Source organism: Gymnodraco acuticeps, unplaced genomic scaffold (assembly GCF_902827175.1).
Source record: "Gymnodraco acuticeps unplaced genomic scaffold, fGymAcu1.1, whole genome shotgun sequence".
In the NCBI taxonomy this organism is placed as follows: domain Eukaryota; kingdom Metazoa; phylum Chordata; class Actinopteri; order Perciformes; family Bathydraconidae; genus Gymnodraco; species Gymnodraco acuticeps.
Window position 1 is genome coordinate 462,281 of NW_022991320.1, and position 22,879 is coordinate 485,159.

Below are 22,879 nucleotides of genomic sequence, written 5' to 3' on the forward strand. Positions count from 1 at the left end.
CACCTTTATTGCTGTTGTGTCTTTGTCTCGTCTTTTTTATGTCATTATTATTCCTTTAAACTTTTATAGCTTTATTATGTAGTGGCTCTTTCATCCACTCTTTTACGGCATCAATGGATTATTGAAGTGACACCTGAAATCCTAAATCCTTCATCTTTTTGATCACCTTTTCTGTACATGTCTTTGTCCCCCTCTCTGTAGATAACCAGAGGCACTTTGAGAAGCAGCGCTGGCCTCCTGTGTGGTTCCTGAAGGAGGAGGACCGCTATCTGCGCTCACAGAAAGAGCGCGAGCGTGAGGAGGAGATCTTACGCAAGCAGCACACCAAACGGGGCTGGTGTTTCTGGAAACATCCGTCCTCCTCTCCCCACGTCTCCTAAACGGTTTCTCCCATACTGTTCTTCATCCTGACCCGGATCATCCTAGCCCTGAATAACTAACCCCCCCTGTAACACATATAGAGGATGTGGCTTTGAGTCCTCCAGCAGTGGCGAAATGACTCTCAGTGCTACTACGCCTGAATGTCAGCATGTTTGGGGGAATGTATGTGCCTCTTTATAATTGTGGGTGACTTCATGAGTGCATTTTGGTAAGCTTGTGTGAAAAGTTAGGATTTAACTAAAGGGTATGTGCGTTGATGTGTGAGTGTATGTTTGTGGTTGGAATGATCGAGTAATGCTTCCGAGTTTATGCTTCCCAAACGCCCTGATCTATAAGGGCAGCAGCGTTGCATTGCAGCCCCTTGTCCCCTTCACAAGAGCTCCGCCCCCCCACCAGCACTCACAGTGTCCCAGCCTTTGAGTGATTGGACAGGGACCAAGGGCTCTTTATCTCTCTCAGTCTCCTTCCTTCACATTGACCTTAATGACTATACACATTAACCACTGCTGCTTCTCTCTGGAAGCTTACCTCTGCCTTCACTTCTACGCAGACTGTTAGCTTGCACATGCAGACTGGTGCAAAAGATCCTGCGCTTTAAAACCAGCACTGGAATCCCAGGAACTGACACTTAACAATGTAATTATTATACTATATTATTTGATATTATTTGATCTTTTTATCTGCACCTTCTTGGACACTTATCAGGGGAAATGACACACTACTCCCAGGAAGTGAACCTTGATTACCATTGCAACGATGGGACTGTTCATCTGGAGCCTTAGTTTGGTAACCCTAAATCTGTTGGCAATTCGGGATGCTCCAGTCAGAAGGCTTGATCATAGCTATTAGCCTCCAGTCTAGTATTGAAGTGGTCCTTGGTGTTCATCATCCACCCCTGCAACTCCCACCGCCTCCTCCTGCACACCACATGCGCATAAATGAGAAACACAAGCTCTCCTTGGTTGGATTCACCAATATGCACTTCAGAGACATTGAAAGTGACCACTCTATAGCAATGATGGGGGTAAAGAGGGCTCGCCTTACTCGATGCCTCTGCCATTGAGGAATGATGGATGCAGTATTAAACAAATGTGCGTGTTACGTCCATTGCACCTCAGCCAGCCTGCCTTTACACCACTACACCACTAGGGGCAGCACTGCTCAGGGCCCCGGCACTAACCTTCACACTAACAGGAGTTTTTGTGCCTGCGCTTGCGTTACTCTAGTTTAAGTTATTGAGTTTAGTATAACTTAAATCCTTGCAGAGTGTTGAGAGAAGGCTAAGGCCCAGTGTTAATAGTGCATTTTAAAAACTGAGTTAATGTGACTATTCATTTTCACGTAATTCTGAAAACCAAAGCTGTGATTGTTTTGATCGTTTTCTTTCTCACTTCCCTCTTTTCTGATTCCCTGCTTCCTATAGGGATGGAGGAGAAAAGAGTAAGTGGCTTGTGGGGGATGGAGGCCGTATGGTATTTTAATCCCTTCTCGTGGTGTTTTCAGCCTGTGGTGTCAGGAGAAATTTATAACTGCTGGACATTGCCTTCCATTTGTTTTGCTGGAATTGAAAATGGTGCTTAAGACACAATAAGACAGTATGCACATGAACAAACACACAAACATTGGATTTTATGTTCACAGTTTAGCATGTATCTAGTTGTTTAGTGTTGGCCTGCGATTAACGGGCAACATATTAATGATGGTATTCAACTTTGTCATTGTTTGACCTTACATTTTCTTCTCCAAATGCTAGTCTCTAAGAGGTCTTAATAGGTTGTTCATTTTAGAATGTGTAGATTTCTCATTTTACATACAGTGGTAACAACTTTAAAGGGTTTGAAATCCTACTGAATTCAAAAACATTGGTGTGTTCGGTTATGCTTCATTGTTAACCAGGAAAATAATATGACCTTAGATTGAATTTGAAATTGTGAGTTCCTCTCAAAGGATTTGATATATTTCTGCAGATGAAAGCAAATGATTTTCTCGTTAAGGGTGCTAATTTCTTTGGGATTCATCACTGAATGTGAAAATGAGACTTTGCTGCGGCAAGTTTTTGCCATTAGCATGTTGTTCTATTTGTGGGTTTGCACCCCTCAGCTTTAACCAGGCAACGGTAGGAGATAGAGAGATGGTGTTAGACATGTGGTGCATTCTGACGATCACCATGGGAGGTATGTTAAAGTCATTGTCGGCTACAGAAATAGAAGTCAGACAGGATCCCACGAGACCCAAGTGAGATTGAGCTGATTCCTTTCAGAAAAGAGTGAAAGTGGTGGAACAATTTAACAAGTCTCAGCCAGCATTACATGCAACCTACATAATTTGGATGTACTACCGTTTCAAATTCATCCCATTGCATTGCTTTGGGAATTAAGAAATAAAATAAAGGCTTGGACAGTTTCTGATTGACTTCCATGGGCACCTTTTAGTTTCTAATAGAAGGGGTGGCTATTAGCTTTGGCTTATTGATGGTTGGAATGACCCATTAAGACTCTTCTTGTGGTCTGTGTGCCTTATAGTTGGACAAAACAAAAAATTAGATTGGGATTTTAGCGAGATCTTAGTTTAAACACGCAGACAGGTGCTGCAGTGTTTGACATGATGGATACAGTGTACAATGTTCATGATAGTTTAAGAGCTGTAAAATGGATGACCGTGTTGCTATATACACTCTTAGCCATTATAGTTCCTGAGGGGATTTTTGAGCCAACTGGCGCCATGCCTGTGGACAATATGCAGGCCTGCTGCTGGTTTATATGCAGACAAATGGCCTTAAATGAAACTCTTTGTAGAGTGTAGTACAGTAGGTTCGACTAATCATATAGCCTTGAATAAGCATGTTTTCCAGATTGGTAATAAAGTGGATGAACAATGACACCATGGTTGGACATTTCCACTGTTGATTGAGAGGTAGTGATACAATTGGACTTACAGGTTGATTCCTATACTGTAACTTCAAAACCACTGACTTTGAGAAAACAAAGCTTTTTAATGAGCACTGGCTGGCCTGTGTGCTGGAAAAGTGCTACTACTTTAACATTGTGGTTGATTTGCATGGTGGCCTAACTTTGTCATTATAATGACACTTGGTGTTGGAATGCACTTTCTTCTTTTTTTGTATATGACTATACCTTTCTGTGCTTAGCATGAATTGTTCCTTATGTAAGATTGTTTTTGAAACCTGATGATTGTAGCATGATATTTCCACTTAAGTCTTTCAGAATTTCCTAAAATTTGCTCAGTGATGAGCTGAAAAACACGACAATGTCCAGCTTCTTTACTTAGTTGGTAACAAACCCCACAGTAGCTGTGGCTTTATGCACAACTCAGTGTTAAGAAATAAACTCAGCACAGCTCAAGGTAGCATCACTAATTATAAAACATGCTGGGACATTTGGTTGAAAAAAAGGCAATGCAGAGGATCTGTTGCTGCTGTGCAGCTGTCCCCATTATGCTGTTTACTGTATTTACTGCAATCAATTAAGCCTGTTCTTGTGATTTGTAAGATACTGGGTACAGGGCCAAACCTGAAAACCATCATAGCAACATTTACATTTAAATCATGCTCTGTTATGCAAATATTTTTAAGAATTTCCCAATTGGCTAAAGGCCAAGTGTAATGTCTGGGTTTAGCCTGTATGTATTTATATATACAGTCTATGGTAATGACAGATGAATGGGGTAAAACATGATGTATGTTTCTGTTGTTAGACAGATGCATGAGTATATACAGCAGCGTTTCTTAACCTTTGGGTCAGGATCCTATTTCAGGTCACTTGGTATGCATTTGGTGTAGTGGGATATTTCTTAAACTAAAAAATGATATTATTTAATAAATGATCATAATCAGTATAATATTTATTTTTAGAGATGTTAACCTCCAGTTCATGACATCTTAAGAATTCTCTAATAAATATTATACATTCAAAATGTTGGGATAAAGAGACGGGGTCATGGGCCACAAAAGGTTAAGAAACCCTGATATACAGAGAGGGAGAAACGGAGATTCTACATTTGAACTTTTAAACCTTGTTGGCTTTATTCAGCCCTCAGTTTATGCTCCACACTGACCCCTACGGGCCAAAGCCACACTGAGAGTGGGAGATACGGTTTTGGTATTCATCCTGATTGTCTTGTTCTATCCTATCACATCCTTTTTACTGTCACATTCGCTTTTCTTCCTTCTCCGCAGGTCTGGCCTTCCTTTTTAAATGTCAGACCTAGTGATTGAGAGAACACCTTGTTTTTAGTCTTTGGTGTGTCCTTTCCTGTGCCTTCAGTGAAATCTCACTCTTGGCTCTGTACAGGCTGGCGGCGCTGCACCTGCAGCCTCTTGGGCTCAATATAAAGTTGATCAAGCCAAGAAATACCCACCTAAGCACAGAAATAAAAGTAGGCAGCTTTCTTTAATGTACATTATCTTAGCACTGGCTATTTGGGTCTTAGTGAAAACTTCCAATTATGACACAGAAATGGAGCTTTACAGCATGGTATTTCATCTATGCTAAAGCTGCACAACTTAAATCATGAAATGACCAAGAAACCCAGCAAACCAGCAGTTTTAAAATAATGTTTTGCACTCTTTCAGGTGCCTGCACTTTCTATTATGTAGCTTAATACATCATTTTTGATAAGTATGTTAAGTCTTTATATTTACCAGTTTTCTTCATCCAAGTAAAATATATTATTTATTTTCCACTTTTGTGTGATATATTTCTCTCCAAGCCAAATGTAATAGTTTACCTTAATGCTTCCACTATTTAGCAGCAATGTATTAAGTTGCAATCCGGCATAAAATCAGATGGGGATCATATTTGGACTACTGGTTGGATAAAAGGCAGATATTAGCTGTGAGTGACAACTAAATATATTATGCTTTAATTATGATAGTTGTTATCCAAAGTACAGTAAACTGTTGTCATTTTGAGTCACAGCTGGATTTATCCGTTCACTTTATAACTGTCACCACACTGTATTAATATACTAAGCTGTATGCTGTATAGGATTGTAAGCACAGAAAGGAGAGAGAGTGTTTGTATAGACACACGACATGTGATTAATCCTAGGTCTATATACTGTCATTCTTAAGTGGAACGTGTAAACTGTATGTATTGTTACAAACTTTAGTTTCCATTGACTCATACATTGAGTTGTATTAACATTTACTGCTTATATAATTGTGTGTATTACAACAACAGGCAAAAGAAAGAACATACCACACTCACAAAACTATTAAGGGCTTTCAAGAAAACATACAACAATCAGAATGTTTTGCTGCTGTTGCAAAAATGTTTTGGAATTTAAAATTTGTAATATTTTTCAACCACTGTGATTTGTACAATATTTAAAAAAAAAAAAAAAAGTTAGAAAAAGTTGTTTTCCTTTTATGCCATTTCAGTATTTTGATGTTTGACATGGATTTTATTAAACTGTTAATCTTTTGAACTTGTCTGATATTTGTGATATTGTGTTTTATGTATAATGTATGTCTTTCTGATATAAAAGCGTGTTCTTTTCTGGACTTAATGATACTCAATTTCAAGATGCAATTCAATTGCATAATTTAACCTTTATTTAGGGTAAGACCCACAAAACAATATAAAACATTAACAACCAACATAAAATCAACGATCAACTCTCATATCCTACATACAGCGTGTTAAAACCCTAAAACTAATTAAAAACACCAACCATCAATAATCAATTGTAATATTGACATGGAATAACTATTTAAAGCATTCACAGAACTCACCATCACCTTTATTCATTAAGGAGGAAATGATAAAAGTAAATACAATATAACTAAGGCAAGTTACCGTACAAGTGATGATGGATTTTTGGTGAAACTATATTGCAGTAAGTGTCTCTTTTAACCGTTCAACATATCAAAGGAAAGGAAAAGGAAAGCAGGAAACAGTATAGATCCCCCTCCTGAACCCAAAGTCTCCCACAATGCATGCAAACTTACACATTTGATGCAACTGTGCCACCTAGTGGAAAGAAACTGTACTATGATTCATGTAATACATTTTCTTTTGGGAATAGATTCAAAACCTATTCTATTTGTTTTGCGTATGTATTGCCACCCAGGGTACAGCAGTTCAAGGTTTTCTGGCAGCCTCTCTACGATAAGCAGGGGATTCTTTGAATGATTTACAATACCCAGAGGTTTAGGCCCTCTGAGATGCCCAAAAGAAAGATCATTGATGATAAATGTTTTACTTCACAAGAGTTACCTGAATTAATTCATGTTGAGGTGTACATGGATATACGCATGTAAATCATCATGCTTTATTGATTGATCTTGATTGTAATTAAAATACAATTAGGAAAAACATGTGAAACACCACAATCATCTTCTATCTTATCATCAATGCCTTATTTGCTCAGTTATCATTTTAAAAGATGTCCTCGAAATATTCTAGGAATTGCGCTGTTTTAAATGTTTATACCTTTATTTTATTTTGACATTTTCTTGAAAACTAAATCAGATTGAATCAGCAACTCCCTTCCATGAAGGGGTTCCTTCAGCACATGCATCATCAAGATCAACATGCTGTGAGCAGAGACTTTTAATAGAGCAAATCTGGTGAGGGATCCCAGAAAGCCACAGAAACATGGGGGAGTGGGCCGAGTGTTCCCATGGTGATGTTTAGTGATGTGGCTGATGATGAGAAACTTGATGAGGTAAGATGGCGGTTGTGGGAAATTGAACATGTGTGTCCATATGCCATCATAACACATGTGTTTGCATGTGTGTTATAAGACTTCTTGGAAAACACAGCAGTAAACCTGCATTAATATGCCTTGACAACCAATGACGCACAACAGTTCCCTCTTACTCTAGTAAATTGAGATATTTACTAGAGGGTGTTCTGCAGCGGAGACCTCAGCATCATCCATGGTCACGAGCATCGGTTTGAACACTGATTACAGACCTTTATGCTGGGTCAGCTGTTTGATCTGTAAGCTGTGTTCAAGTTTCCCAACAACTTTGCCCCTCCTCTCGCACCGCAGCATCGGAGAACACAGCTTAAGATTCACAGACACGTGCTGACATGACAACATCTGGCTCTCATTTAGCAGGGCTCCCCTGGGAGTATAAGAAGATCTGAATCTGAGAGAAAAAGACAAAACACTGTAATATATATATAATATAGGATGTTTGATTTAGGACAGCACTTTTTTATGTTCACAGTCTTAGTTGATCAAGGGTAGGATTGTATTTGAGCAGAGTTTCAAAGCTTCCATGGCTACAATCATAAACCTTACACACATAAAATATCACACACATTTCGTGGACATTTTATAAGTGGACCAACTTAGAAATGAGGTCACTTGGTTAAGGAGTGACCGACACATTCCTTCCTCTATTTTACCGTCCTTCAAGTGTCATCTAATCTCATCTATTTGTTGTTGGTCCAGACCTCCCGAAGCTCTGCTCCATAAACAAAACTGTCTGCCCCCCCCCCCAGCATGCACACACCTCTAAATCAAGTCCTCTCAGAGCAAAGTTTATGAATACCTTGTCATCCTGACACCACGGTCTAATTTAAGGCCTGTTTCGTATAGGAGGCGGACATGGAGTTCCTTTTTTAACAAAGATTTGTGGTCTCTTTCTATTTCTGCATAACCCTGCTATTTGCTTATGCTTGTCATATTTCACTTTAGCAAGGCAACCTCAAAGACTTGAGGCGGTAAAAAGCTTATGTTTAAGCGCAGTTAAGGTGAGAATGAAGCAGTTTACAAAGAAAGTGCAAATCTAACAAATGCAAACAAAGACTCTCTCTCTCTCTCTCTCTCTCTCACACACACACACACACACACACACACACACACACACACACACACACACACACACACACACACACACACACACACACACACACACACACACACACACACACACACACACACACACACACACACACACACACACACACACACACACACACACACACACACACACAGAGGCTCAAGGGGAAGATATCTCAAGGGTGTTGTGCATAGCTGAGCAGTGATCTCACCTGGAACCCGATGAGAAGACACCCAGATTCAAAGAAAATGTGCAGACCTCTCTCTCTCTCTCTCTCTCTCTCACACGCACACACATAAAAGTGCATCTATGGCCATGTATTAGTGCATTGTGTCTTTTGTCCCCCTCTTTCCAACACGTATTTTGTTTCCAATTTTGCCACATATCTCTGATGCTTCTCTTTCTTGTATCACGCTGGTCTGATCTAAATAGTTTTTTAAATCCAAGTCATCTGCTGGTACGTTTGTGAGTTCAGCTATCAGATAAATGTTCACAAAACACTAGTGACACACTCCTACTCACTTGTATCATTGCCACTTGAGAGCCTCACCAACATCCATAGTTTTGAAAGACTTGTCAGGCTAGTCGAACACTTTTTACTCAGTAACATCACATAGCAAACATACATTTTCTGTCCTGAGCTTGACTGCAAAAATCTGCCATAACAAATATTTACTTCCTAAAACAGAGCTTTATTTATTATCTATTTAAAGTAATTAAAAAAAACAGGAAGGCAGAACAAATGTACTGGGATAATATACATTAAATAGTTAATATAATGCTAAGGCGGCAGGTTTACACATGCGACATTGCTTGATGGTCTCCATGGGATGAATAAATAGTATATGCAGCAAGGTCTGACTTGTTTGAAATACAACTGGCACATAAGGTACTCAAAAGTCAGGACACATTCCAGCTGTTCATGCTGTAAAACAGTAAATTCACAAGACGATGGGTTAATGTCATAGGAAAGGCTGTATTTATGACAACTTGAACAGAAGATTACAACTGTTCATACACGCAAATATGAAAGCACATGCTCACACATAAAGAGTAGGTCAATTCTGGCCTTTCATGCTGAGAGGAGAAGTGGAGAACATGTTATTAGAGAAGTATTGGACAACAAGGGGACAAAGCTCAAGCTGTGACCCCTCAACCCAAACAGATTTCTGACCTTTTGACCCCACCCATCAGGCCTGAGCACACATAAACCTGCCATGCAAGCCACGGCACATGGAAAACAGGATTTGAACCAATCCATGCCTAAGTGGTTAGTTCAGAGGTAAAAAGTTATTTTGTATGGTGAAATGGAGGCCAATATGGATAGCGATAATTTGTTGTATGATATGTAATGCCAAACATCATTAGAGCAACAGTCACATGTAATATAACTTGTTCAACAACTCAATGAATTGTCTCAGGGACTTGCTGATGAGTGGAGATTTAAAAGTGGTCTTAGAGACGGTGGGAGGATGTTGCGTGTGACTGGACCACTCAACACTTTGTCACCCACACTCTGTTAGTTTAGACTATGTCAGGAAGGCAGGAAGCTGAACCAAAAGGCTGTGACAATTAGAGGAGTTTCAGTAAATAAGGAGAAAATCCCCACTAGCACACACAACACACACACACACACAAACATCTCCAAATCCCCATTGGACATACAATCATTCCCACATTTAGACCCCATCTCCAACAACAGCTGCCACCGCACCCCAGCAAAGGAAATGCCAAAGTCCTCTGAAGTGGAGCATAACAGCATTGCAGTTCACATCCACTGTGAAGAGCTAAGAGACTGGAAGGGCAGGAGAGCCTCTAATAGCAGGAAGTTGTAAGAATAATAGCGGCATGGGGATGTCATGCCCCCTGTCCCTTTGGCATGCAAGCTTTGGCCCAAACACAATAATCTGTGTGCTTGCTCACACAGCTAGTGTAACATTTTTCACACAACTTACCTTATGAGGGTTTACCAGACGTGAGCTTAAAAGAAAAAAATGTTTACTTTTCCAAACAAAAGAAGTTTGGCTTTACAGTTGAACAACATTGTGCCAGAGTTGTGTCACAATTTTTACTTTTTTGAAAAATAATGTTACTTTTATTGTGTTTTGTAACACCAAAGATATGCAAAAAATGCTTTGTATTTGCAGTCTATAATATTTTTCCGGACTCATCATTAAGAAACTGTTATAATCTTAAAGATGAATAATGTACCAAAGGAAGGTGACTACAAAGAAATGAAAACTCTTTGCCTTAAAAGGAAATAGTTATTTTCACAAGTGATAGTGCCGGGTGATTGAGTAAATGTCACGATTCTTGTGTTGTGTCACGTTTTTAGTTTTGTGTGTCTGGTAGTGAATGTTTTGCTTTTCTCCTTGTCATGTTTTCCTCCCTGTGTATTGTCTGGTCTTTCTCCCTGTGTTTTCCTGTCTGTCGTTAGTTTCCCTGGTGTGTCTAATTTCCTGATTGTTTTCACCTGTCACCCCTTCTGTGTCTCCTGTGCTCATCAGTGTCAGCCCCGCCCCTGATTGCTCCCACCTGTGTCTTGTGTCTGTGTTTAAATTCCCCAGTCTCCCAGTGTTCAGTGTCAGTTCGTTTTTGTCTATTGCCATGGTCAGTGCTTTGCTCTTGTCTCTTGCCACAGTTAGGTATGCTCTTTTGTGTTCTTGATAAGTTTGATCCTCACTACGTGAGCGTTTTTCCTTTTGTTCTCATTTTTGTCATCTCAGCTAGAGATTTGATAGGGACCATTTTTTGTTGTTCATTTTTGCTATATCTTAGAGGTAAAGTATTGGTAAGATACTTTATTTTTCCGTCTCCCGGGTCGTGCAATTGGGTCCTACCTCCTAAGTGCCTGAGTTCTTAACAGTAAATCTAATATTGACCAGAGGATTACTCATGAGCCGCTGTGAACTGTTTTCAGATCAAATTGTAGCAATACAAAACATGGCATTGTGTTTTAAATGTTAGGAAAAGAGAGAATAAAATGTCATTAAGCCAAATAAAGCCAGTGTCTGACACACCAGATAATAAAAACCTGTGACTTTTATTCCCTACATCTGTCTGACTGGATTATGCAAAAATGTCTGTTAAATAAATTACAGAGTTTAGGGACATTCCCATAATCCAAGTCCTTAAGCCCCCATGCCACTGACCCACAGTGTGTGTGTGTGTGTGTGTGTGTGTGTGAAACAGCCCTGTTTTTATGTGCAGCATGCTTCAGACTCAGTTCCCATGAAATGGTTCCTTCTCTGGTTGGTTCAGAGATTGTCCTGCACTGTAAATGGCTTGTCTGGAGTCTGCCAAGGGCCAATTCAAAGGTAAAAGGAGACAAAAGAGACTGACAGATCCTAAACTGTTGCTCTGTCCCTGTAGCCTAACACACATCAGCAAATAACATTGTGTTTTGACCAGGCACGGGCACACAAAGTGGGCTTGAGCCCCTACCCTTTTTCTTCCTCCAGAGAAAGTGCCCTTTTTCCCCCCTTTTTAAAATGTGTATGAATATATATATATCTACTGCTGTTTGCGCACAGTTTCCCTTTCCCAAAATATATTGATTTAATGCAAAATATCAGGTCGGGAGATTAGACTGTGAAGTTCCGTAGCCCTCCCTCCCTCTCTCGAGTTTACATCTAAAAGACAATAACAAATATAGTTAACTAAGGTAGGCTACTATCATGGATAAGTTAGCTCAAGGTTTAGCTAAGGCAATTTATCATGGGCATACATACAGGCTAATGTACTTTAAGGGGAGACACTTAAGTGAATACAGTAACATGTGTATCTAATAACGTCACCACAATTGCCACATTGATATGTAAATTAGGCGTTAACTAGGCCTAATTAAAATGCGCTAATTTGCATGCAGTTACCAAGGCATTGCCGGTGAAAAGGATGAAACTAAAAAACACATCACCTCACAACTTCCCCAGATAGTTCCTTACGTCAAGTCAGTATTTTCCCCGGAAATGGTATGTTTAAATGCAGATTAGCTTTAAATCTATAGATGAATTCAGACATGGTAGTAAAACGAACACCATTTATATGTGTTTCTTGGCAGTTTTATTTCCATTAGAGTGAAAGAAAACATGGAAGCAAAATAGACCAAAATAACAAGTAGGCTACATGAACATTTTTTGATTGTTGGCTGCTAATTTAATAACTATTAATTTGACTAGTTTGCTGTCTGCTCTTGTGCATTGTGAATACTAAATAAGACCAATAGGCGCTTTCACACTGCGGTACTTTTCCCACAAAGGTTCATGTGAACTTAGTTCATGTGAACTCTTTAGTTCGCATGAACTAAATACAGATCGCGTTCACACTGGAAAAAGTCCCTGGGGGTGGATTAGGCAAATGAAGCCGCTGACGTCACTTGTTCTTCTTCTGCTTTGGGTTTACTGGCAGGCCGCAAACCACTTCACGGCGTATACTGCCGCCCAAAGTCCCCGGCCGGAAGTCCCCGGAGTTAGGGACTGGCTTCAGTAGAAGCTGCTGGGACTCCCAGCAGCTTCTACTGAAGCCTTCCGAGTAAATCGCCAGAACGCCGACACCTCCTCATCTCCACCGCTCCCATGTTTTATTTTGTGTTGCCATAAGTTAGTCTCTTTGCGTTTCTGCGCTGGGCTAATGCTAATGCTAATAATGCTAATGCGAGGATAATAAAATGGCGGCTTCACAAAACTTTTTGGGAGTTTTGCGGGGCGTGGTTTGCAATCCGCCCAGCCAATCAGAAATGTAGCTCTTTTCTCACAAAAGAGCCGTTCGAAAGTCCCTGCTCTCTAGCAGGGACTTTCAAGGGGGTAAAAAGGTTCACATTAACTAATTTTAGTACCGGCTCTTTTTGGTGTGAACGCGATAAAAGAGTTCACATGAACTAAGTTCACATGAACCTTTGTGGGAAAAGTACCGCAGTGTGAAAGCGCCTATTGTCTCTGTGTTAGCTGATTGTTTTTGTAGACTTCTGATTAAACAATTGCGTGAGTGTCAGGGTATTCAAATAAATTGGTCAGTAAGTCAGAGATGTGCAACTATATTTAACTTTTTGTTTTAAAACATTTTTTTATAAATTATTATGGGAAGTGCCCTTTTTCTCATTTGAGCACCCGCCCCCCAAAATGTCTGTGCACGTCCCTGGTTTTGACACAATCAAAAGCTCAGCCTTTAGAGTAGTTGGAAAAATAACCATAACTATAATTGGCAAAAAATAAAATCATATTTTAATCAAATGTTTTTTGGGTGATAGAACACCAGAGTTTATTAAGTGAATATCAAGATAAGCAGGATGCATGAGACAGTTATGATCCGTACGTTTTGCTGAGCAATTGCGTTTCCCTGCAAATGACCCAGCTAGTGAAGTCATTATGCTTTCCACTCTCTCAACGGGAGGTGGGGCTTTATAGTGAAAACGTATTCCACCCCTTGCACAAAGACCAGTGTGCAGTCACAGTCTCCTCCACGCTGTGAGTGCGCAGCGTCTGCACAGATCGCTCCAAACTGGAACTTAAACTCACTTTGCATGAACCTGCACAACTTTACTGCTGATTTCTCGGCTGTGAACGACCCTCGGTGTTCCGCTGTGGCTGTTTTTAGATACTACGACCCGAAAACCGTCGGGACAAGTGAAGATAGAAGCAGCGGGAGTGGTCTGGAAACTTTTGCCATCATGAGCAAGCAGACGGTCAACCTTGATACCTACAGCCTGTCGTTGCTCACGGCCAAAGAGGACATCCTCAACCCCCGTTCCTCCACCAACTGGTAAAACATAAAAACTAAATTATTTCTGCCTGCTATACCAGAATGCTATTCGCATGCATCTTGATTTATAAGATTTATAGCCAACTGTATGCGTCATTATAATGGGAAATTAGGATTCAGTAACTTTAATAAAACTCTCATGTTCTCCATCTTGTTTTACTGAGTGAGTAGCATTTTAAGCAAGTTAGCTGTTGCGTAAACAGAGTTTTGATTACAATTAATCCAATGAGGGAGACGAAGGTGGCCATACAGGGACAGCACGCAACCTGGACTTTCTTTACAAGTAGTACAGTAATGACAGATGCATGCACTGGGGTTAAGACTCCCCCATCCACTCGGAGAGCTGGTGAGAGGTGTGGATTGCCGTAGATTACTCACGCCAGGCGGCTGGTGGTGTGGCTCAGAGCGCAGCACCTGGCCGGCGGCTTGCAGTCCAATGGGTCGTGCTCTCCATGACTTTGCTATTCTCCCCCAGGAGCTGTGAGGCTTCATTCTTTGTGCTGAGGATCATGTTTCCGCTGATCTCTGACAGGAGTTGTCTTTCAGGGAGAGGCTCTTTAAATTTGACAGACAACATAGTATGCATGCATGCATGAGTACCATCCACATAATAATAATTGCAATTTTGAGCAACTACTGAAATGTGAATTGGTAAAGGTTATGAATGAAAACATTAAGAATAACTAACTAAATAACTGTTTTCATTTTCAAAGACTATGATTCGTAGATACATGGAAACCTGAAATGTTTCATTAATGTTGCTCTGGCATAATGTGAGACCACGTCCTGCTGTTACCCTATCACCTGACACTTGGCTAATTTCTTTTGTCACAAGGTTTGGCTGTCATGTAACTATGGTGACCTATCCATCTTTCCAAACATTACCAGTCTCCCTGTCTCATCTCCTTTCTTCATTTTCTCCCCTCTGTGTGTGGGGTATTCATCTCCAGCTTTAGACATTATGTCATTGGCTATTCTCTGCTAGCACAGAGAGAATACGTTATACAATGACCCCGCACTTTCCATGCATCTACTAGACTTGATGTGGAAGAGGACTGATTCTGTCCAGCTCAGTTTCATCTTCCTCTGCTTCATATATCTCACTGCTACAGGGTTTTAAAGCCCAAATCTTCCTACCTTCTTCCTTTTTTCATGACGTCATGCAGGGTTGAGTAAATAGTACTCAGAACACTATGGGTTAACTTTGACAAGTTTAAATTGGGGTGGAAATAAGTTCCCCATCCAGGCAGAACATGCTTAGTTTCCATTCTTTCTTGCATTTGGAAAATGTTGAAAAGTTTCCATGTTCAGAATCACTATGGAGGTTTTGTCCCATTGCAACATCTCACATTGATACTTCACTGATCCAGCAGTTTCTCATTGGAGAGCATTTCCCTAAAGTTTCAGGGAACAACAGATCTGCATTGTGTCTTTGCCAACCCACAGCCTGTGAAACACATTGACACAATACACACAAACAAAAACACACTTACATGTGCTTCTATCCACCACAAGCCTGTGTTTGGTTTAGCTTACAAGAGAATAAAAAGAAAAGACAGAAAGAAAACCCCCAACATTTACTCCGCCCACTTTAGAGGGCGAAATAGCTCTGCTGGGACTGAATAGAGAAGTGGGGGGACATGATGATGTCATGATTCCCACCGTCAAACCCCCGAAACAGACAACAACCAGGAGTGTGTTTGTCTGAGTGAAGGGAGTCTTTCTACATGCATGTGAGTTTGCATGGGCAAATATTTGTCTGTGAATGTGCAAATGCATCCTGCCGAGACTATTAAAGGGAGTCAAAGGCGTAGAGAAGTTTGCATGGAGAGGGGTGGGAGTCTTGTTTTGTTGAATGATCCCGCCCCCACTGTGTGGCCTTGAGGTCCCTGTGTGTATTATCTAATGACCTTGTGTCTTGAATGGGAAACAGACCCATTGTGGGGGAGACTATGAAGAAAAGAGGAGCGATTTCAATGCATCCTTCATTCAGACCCCTCTGCTCAACATACAGCCTAGGAGGTCTCTCCTCAGACTTCCAGACCATGGAGGACTACAAAGTGTCTCACTCGTAGGCTGGAAATGTGCACTGTCTGCATGTGTTTTGTGTTAGTGTGTGCTTTGAGACACAGAAAGAAAGAGAAACAAGTCCCCGAAAACATTGTCTAATAACTCAACAGGAAACACTTTTTATTCTCAGCAGTAGAAATTATGATTTAGGTCCAGTTTACACCAAAATAAATACCTCAAACTTGCACTTTAGTGGCAACGGGCACATTGAAATGTTTGTAGTTTGTAAAAAACTACCCTGATATCTTTCATATAAACATTTCCTTTTCGTTTTGAATGAAAGGAAGTTGTGTAAAACTCAATTCAATAAAATATTTCAGTTTCGTAATAGCCAATAAGACCAAAGCTACATGCTCCACCGGATGTGTCCTCCTGCCAAGTATCAAATATAGTGCAGCACCAACTTAGCGAAGCATGATAAAGAGGGGGAGAAACAGTTTGGGGTATGTTTACAGCATTGTTTCAGCCTTGCAAAGCATATCAGATGGGAATGTATTGAGTTGTGGAGCAATTTGACTTTTTTTTGACTTGGGTGTGTGCTGTATCCAGACATCTTTGGGACTTTGAACACACCTTTTTCATAAACCCTTTTTCTTGCTGTCCACACTTTGATAATGTGTGCTGTAAGTGTTTCATTATGTTCTCTTGCAGGAATTATACAGTCAGCAGTGGGTGACACATAAAGTAAATATCATATTTCATTGTAGTAACTGAGTCATTCAGTTTAGACAGAGTATTAAGAGATCAGTCAATCTTGTCTTCATTCAGTCCAAGTTAAAGTCTACTTCTGTTTGAATGAAATGTTTCAGTGAAATGTTCTGTAGCCATATTTAATAAAGAAAACAGGGTACTTACATTGTCAAAGGTTGTCATATAAGTGTTACTAGATTGTATAAAGAGAGAATACAATTTATATATATTTATATAATAGTATAGTTACTAGCCCAGGTTTAATTTGAACAGGTAAAGACAGTTCTTCATTGATTTGAAAGTGTAATTGCTTTCATAAATGTTAGGAAGAAATAGATGTTGGAAGTTAAGAATTGTTTGTGATAGTCGTTACTAAGTAACCTAAATGCCTAAAAGGTATTCTTTTGAAAAATAAATTCACCTCTGACAACTTAATTTCAGAAACACTGGATTTCCAAATTGTTGTTCTTTTGCAGCTGTTCCAAAAATAATCTTAGAGTATAATATAACATGTAATTTAGCCCTCTGAATTCATAAATTATCTGGCTATAGATAATTTATTTTTAATTTGTACATTCACTCATCTCTTTTTTTAATGTTGTGTCTTAGGAAAACCTAAGTAATGACTCTTACCCAATTTCATTGAAGAAGCAACACAATATCCTCTCCTTTCCAGGCGCCTGATATATTTTGAAAGCACCACCCCGTTGATAAATGGAGGTGCCTTTATTTCAGCGTCGGCTCGGGGTGTTTGTGCTGCTGCTACTTGCCAAAATGTCCACAGGCTCATGCATGATTTACCAAGACCTAAAGAGTTCCTGGGTCTAAAGTTACGCGCTACAAGGGAATACACCTGTGGTTGTGGGGAGTGGACAGGAGGGAGGAAAGTACGCAAGCTGTCATTGTGTGTGGATGCACATGCTTAGTCTTTCTGCTTGTGTATAGGTGAGGTACGTACACACAGTATTGTTGGGCCTATTAGTTGACATTAGAATGTTATTGTACATTGAAACTGTATTGTTTTCTTATGGGCTTATTGATTTTGTTGTATTTGATTAACCTGTCATCTTATTATATGATCTCATATACAGTATGATCATGTGCAATGCAACTATTATATTTAGTAGGTTCATTTATGGTCAAGCTCACTCAGGCAGTTAGGGCAGCTCAGGGGTCCTACAGGTGAGACTCAGAACGGGGCAGAGGCAGGGATCAGTAATTAGACCAAGCCGAAATTATCCAGCTACGTTGCAGTGAGGTACTTGTTTGTCTTTATTTAATTCCAGGTAAGCAAAGATGTATACAACTAGTGACACAGATGTGCAATGAGCAAGTAAGTGTAATGAATGAGCGGTAATGACGATTTGATATTTAAATCTGAATTTTTTTCGTCGATCTACCAGTTGAGTGTCCAACAGTGGTCCACCTGTCCGCTAGTATGGATGAGTAGTGTAACCACGTAGCCTATGTATTTTTGCTAAATACTGTCAGTCATTGTGTTTTTCGGGTTAAAGTACACGTGGACATGATATTTGAATGTTTATGCAAGTTTAAAAGTGTAAGGCTACATGAATGTTGATACAGGCTTCATTAATTAGACCTAGCCGACAGCGTTGCACTGATGTGATGGCGTTTCTGTATTTCCAGAACGAAACAAAGTAACACATGCACATCAGGAAATCATGTTATGTGCAACATGTGTACAGTATTTCCTGAATACAGAGTGCATTTGTGTCAGTAATCTTGTTTGTAAAGATAAACAACCATTATCATCACACTGTTATCAAGCAGTAACTCACTTCCCTGCACTTGGTTCTGCTTTTTGTTCAGTTCCCTAATTATCCACAAACACTGTCAAAAAGACGCTCAATGGCCAATCAAGGCTAGCTGTCGAAACATGAGCTGTTGTGTAAACCTTATCTAGCTTTGTAAAGGTTATCATAGCTTTCTGAGTTGAAGAAAATTCTTCTGATCACCTGACTGTGGAATCAGACGAAAAACAAGCAGTCTGGTTGGTTTCCTTTGGCTGTCAGGATAAGGCTTCAAAGGCTGCACGCTGTGTTGTTGTCAAGCTGAAGGAAAAACAGTACGTTTGATCGATCCTTGATATAAATAGAAATATCTGTACATAGGAAGTTAAAGGTTAGTTACAATGCCTCTCTCACTAAATCTCTGTCTCTGTGTCTGACATAGATCTGCCATGGTTCCAAAAAGGCATTCATTCTATTGCTTATTGTGAGAGAACAGCAACACAAACACATGGTTTGATGTGTGTTAGTTGAAATATGTATTGGGCCTTAAAATCCCAAAATGGGACTGCTTTTCACAAAGCCAAACTGTACAGGAACTTGGCCGAAACTTGGCTTTTATTCTTGCTTGACACCGGTAGCCATTCAAGGCAATACAATGCGGACAGAAATAAAGCACTTTTTCGTGTCCCATCAGGTCACAGACATATCCTTGTTACATAAATGTTTAAAAAAATGCATTTGCACAGAGCTAACAGTTTACATTTTAAAGATACAAGGCTTGCGCCTGACAACAGCCCAGTGTAGCTTTTGCTTTCTGCAAAGGGTGCCCTCAGCATACAGTAGCTGCTTGTGTGATCCTGTCTGTGGGTGGCATGTGGAAGATGATAGCAATGATGGCTATAATGGCTGTTATATCTATTTACATGGACTTAGAGAAAAGCTCCAACAGTAATCACTAAACAACTGCTTACTACTTCTTTAAACATTGTTTAGGTTCATTGGGAAGATGAAGCTGCAGTGTAATAGTAGGTCTCATACACGAGGAGACATGACTTTAGAAGCTTATATTGTATGTGTTTATTGTGTGTGTGTTTCTAAATGTTTGGGTTCTGTAGCATTCAAACTGTTGGTTGCAAGACCACACATTTAAACTGTGTTGCAGTGTGACTTGTAGTTGCCCCATAGAAGTAACACAGTGTTGGTAATTAATGTTTCATGACTTAGTGGCACTGCAGTTGTCACTGTTATTATTTTATATGTACATTTTCTATCGTTAAAAACATAAATTCAAGATAAACACAAAATAGCTTCTACCTTCAATAAATAATGGTATCCAGGAGGTTTAGCATCCCTTGTTTTGCTATAATAAACGTTTTATGTAAAGATGTCTGTGAACAATAACGCACAAAATATTTTGTCGTCCCAATATCTGACCTTTCTATGAAATACTCCTTTTGTTTGTTCAAGTTCCTCAGAACCGTTGACCTTAATTCAGATGGCCTCTGCACATTGTTTCCACTGGAAATGGGTCCTTTATATGCATACAACAGTGAACACAACAAATAAGTTATTGTTTCTATTTGCAGTTCAAGATCTAGGCTGAGACGCTCTGCTGGAAAGTGTTGGCTAAGTGTTTGTAAAGCCAGTTGAATCGCTATGAAAAATGTCTGGATGGAGGTGAATTGCTATCTAATGGGCCTCGAGTGTAGCAGATGGAGTGGTATTTCCAAGGGTGTGTCAGATAGCTGTCTAAAAACATCTGTATTTTAGTGTTTCTGTAAACTTTGGCAAGAGTGTGTGCCTGTGTGTTTCTTTACCGTGTCTCTGTGTGTGTGCATGAGTGTGTGTTCCTAAACCAGCTGAGGCACACTTGGGGATGTCTAAGCCTTATAAAATGAACCAGATATGAAACATCTTGTTTGAAATGTCAAGTTTGCCAAAGATATTATCCCTGAAACTAAGCTTCAGACACTCGCAGTACATTGCAACTCATATTCTAGCATTGCAGATATGAGGGTTACCTATTCATGTTGATGTACGCTTGAATTGCAATGTGCTGAAGCAGGAGAGTGCTCTCTTGTGCTTTGCTCCCACAACATTCAGAGTAGCTCCCACACAACTTTCTAATTAGTAAAGATTGAACTCAGGAAAGATGGTCTTAGAATAACATCTTAAGAGGGTAATGTCTTTAAGATCCTTGTGGGGGGATGACAGTGCTGTTTCCTTTATTCCGGAAAAACAAAAACAAACATGTGATATCTAAAAAAGGTTGTATGAGTTCTAATGTCCATAACTTATTTCATGCATCTTCATCTCTAGGCTACTGAATTAGCCAGAGCCTGAGTGAATGTTGTGAAAAGCGTAACCAAGGGCACGCTGAAACGTCTTGTCATGTTCTGTGTCGCTGTGTCTTGTCTTCTTGCGAGCTTGCCAAGCACAACACCAGCAGAATCTGACAGCCAACCATTTTTTTCTCAGACGATAACATTTATTTGACTCTTAATAACACGGTTACAGGTATGAGATTCTCAGGCCTACGCACTGGCACTTTCATACATAATTAATACAACAGTGCATTGACACCTTTTAATAAGGACGCAACCGTCTCTCATTCCCAGAGCTCTCCTGACGCTGTGAGGTATCATCACCATGTTTGAAAGCTAGACAATTTCTCTCACTTCATCACGGTTACAAAGAAGGACAGTGGTTAAAGTCATGACATTCTTAGGGTTAACTATTTGGACCTTGAATGGGAACTTTTTTGCTGTGTTGTTTGTTCACTTGCTGGTGGTAGAATTGTGTTGTGGGTGGGAGAGGAGAGTTGGGGGTGCTCTGTTGTCCTGGCGACTCCGGTGGGAAAGCTATGTTTGTTAAGAGAGAGTGAATGAAGTGGGGGAGATGAGTGCAGAGGGACTGAGGAGGCTGGAAAAGGGGGTAACATTGAATGGGCAAGGACACTCGGTAAGAAATTTAGAGGAATAACAAGATGAGAAAGTACAACACGTGAGAGGAGAGAGAGAAATCATGGCAGTGAGTGCAGAGAAGTTCAATGGGGTGGTCTTGACAAGAGGTTGTGGAAAAGAAGAATGATTGAATCTGGAGGAGTGACAGAGCTAAGAGAAGGGAAATATGAGAGCTCAGGTGGAGGGGTGACGAGGGAAGAGAAGAAGATCAAAGCGTTAACGGAGGCACAAGAAGAAGACGGGCCAAATGAGGTCTAAGTGGGTCTGTGATACTTGAGAGTTTACTTTGTTTAACGGAAGGAACTGGTTGACGATAAGAAGCCACATGACTTTAATGGTCCCATAACAACTGTGATATAGTGTGTGTGTGTGTGTGTGTGTGTGTGTGTGTGTGTGTGTGTGTGTGTGTGTGTGGAAACAACATGCACAGGAAATGCCAGACTGATCCCAGTGGACCACAGATTTAGAGGATTTATTGTCCCTCATTCCTTTTCTCTCCTCTCTTCTCCGTGTAGTCTTCCCTACTGTATGTCAGGTGTAAGAACATGTTTGTTCCTTTTCACTCCACACTTCACAAACCATAAACCTCCCTGTACGAGTCATAACAATTGACCCCATAAGGACCCCTGGTAACTCCATCAAGACACTTGCCCCCAATAACCACATACTCATCTGCCCCCTTGGAAACCTCTTATACACTCTGGCTGTTTACCTTTGTGCTCCATTGTTAAAAGTGTCCCACTTTCTTTACTCATTTATATATCCCCTGGTGCTTTTCATTGCAACCCCAATGTGAACCCTATCTTTGAGTAACCTTTCTCCATCCCAAATAGATTTGTCATTCCTCACCATGTGGCCCATCACTCTTGAGCACACGCCCGCATGACACTGTACTTTACATACCCATCTATTATTAAACCCTAAACATTGATGTCACTACTGTTTTATCCCAGACATAATGCTGTATTTAAGTTTTGAGTCTAAACATACTTGCATCACTTAATTATCAGCTCTTGTATCTATCAGTGACGTGCGGTGAGGTTCATGGATGGTGAGGCACTGACTCTTTCAGAGTCAGATTTACAAATATTATATTTTGACCTTAATCGAAATATTCGGTTATTTTCAAAAGCTTTTTTGGTCTGATGCTTCGATTCATTTTAAACAGACTGTTCAACAAAAGGATACCCAAAATCAAAATATTGGATTGTTCTTTCTTAGTAAGATCCCATTTTCATTACAATTGTGGTCTTACCTTGACTTGAAGATGAAGTCCATGCTATCCTTCTGGACAACAATCTCTATTACTTTTTTGTAAAAGTCCTCCTTATCTTCCTCTAGTTTCAAAAGTCTAGTTTGTTGTTTGTGTACCGTCTCTGCGTAGAATAACAGTAGCAACAAGAACCTGTGGGCTCACTTGCGCCCCCTTCAGTGCGGCAGAGGTTATG

The 22,879-nt window shown here is 40.1% G+C and overlaps 2 protein-coding genes across 3 annotated transcripts in view; both read left to right on the plus strand.

The window, feature by feature from the left end:
- The window catches only part of rhobtb4 (Rho related BTB domain containing 4), a 44,701-nt gene extending 38,955 nt beyond the window's left edge, over window positions 1-5,746 (plus strand). For both annotated transcript variants that reach the window (XM_034240291.1, XM_034240290.1), the window contains one exon: window positions 202-5,746. In XM_034240291.1, coding sequence (XP_034096182.1) covers window positions 202-380 — 179 coding nt within the window. In that variant the 3' untranslated portion in view covers window positions 381-5,746. The remainder of the gene's footprint in view (window positions 1-201) is intronic.
- A 7,878-nt stretch (window positions 5,747-13,624) lies between these two features.
- The window catches only part of si:dkey-40c11.2 (drebrin-like protein), a 33,261-nt gene continuing 24,006 nt past the window's right edge, over window positions 13,625-22,879 (plus strand). Inside the window, exon 1 of the mRNA XM_034240286.1 lies at window positions 13,625-13,957. Within this exon, the coding sequence (XP_034096177.1) occupies window positions 13,719-13,957 (239 nt within the window). The 5' untranslated portion in view covers window positions 13,625-13,718. The remainder of the gene's footprint in view (window positions 13,958-22,879) is intronic.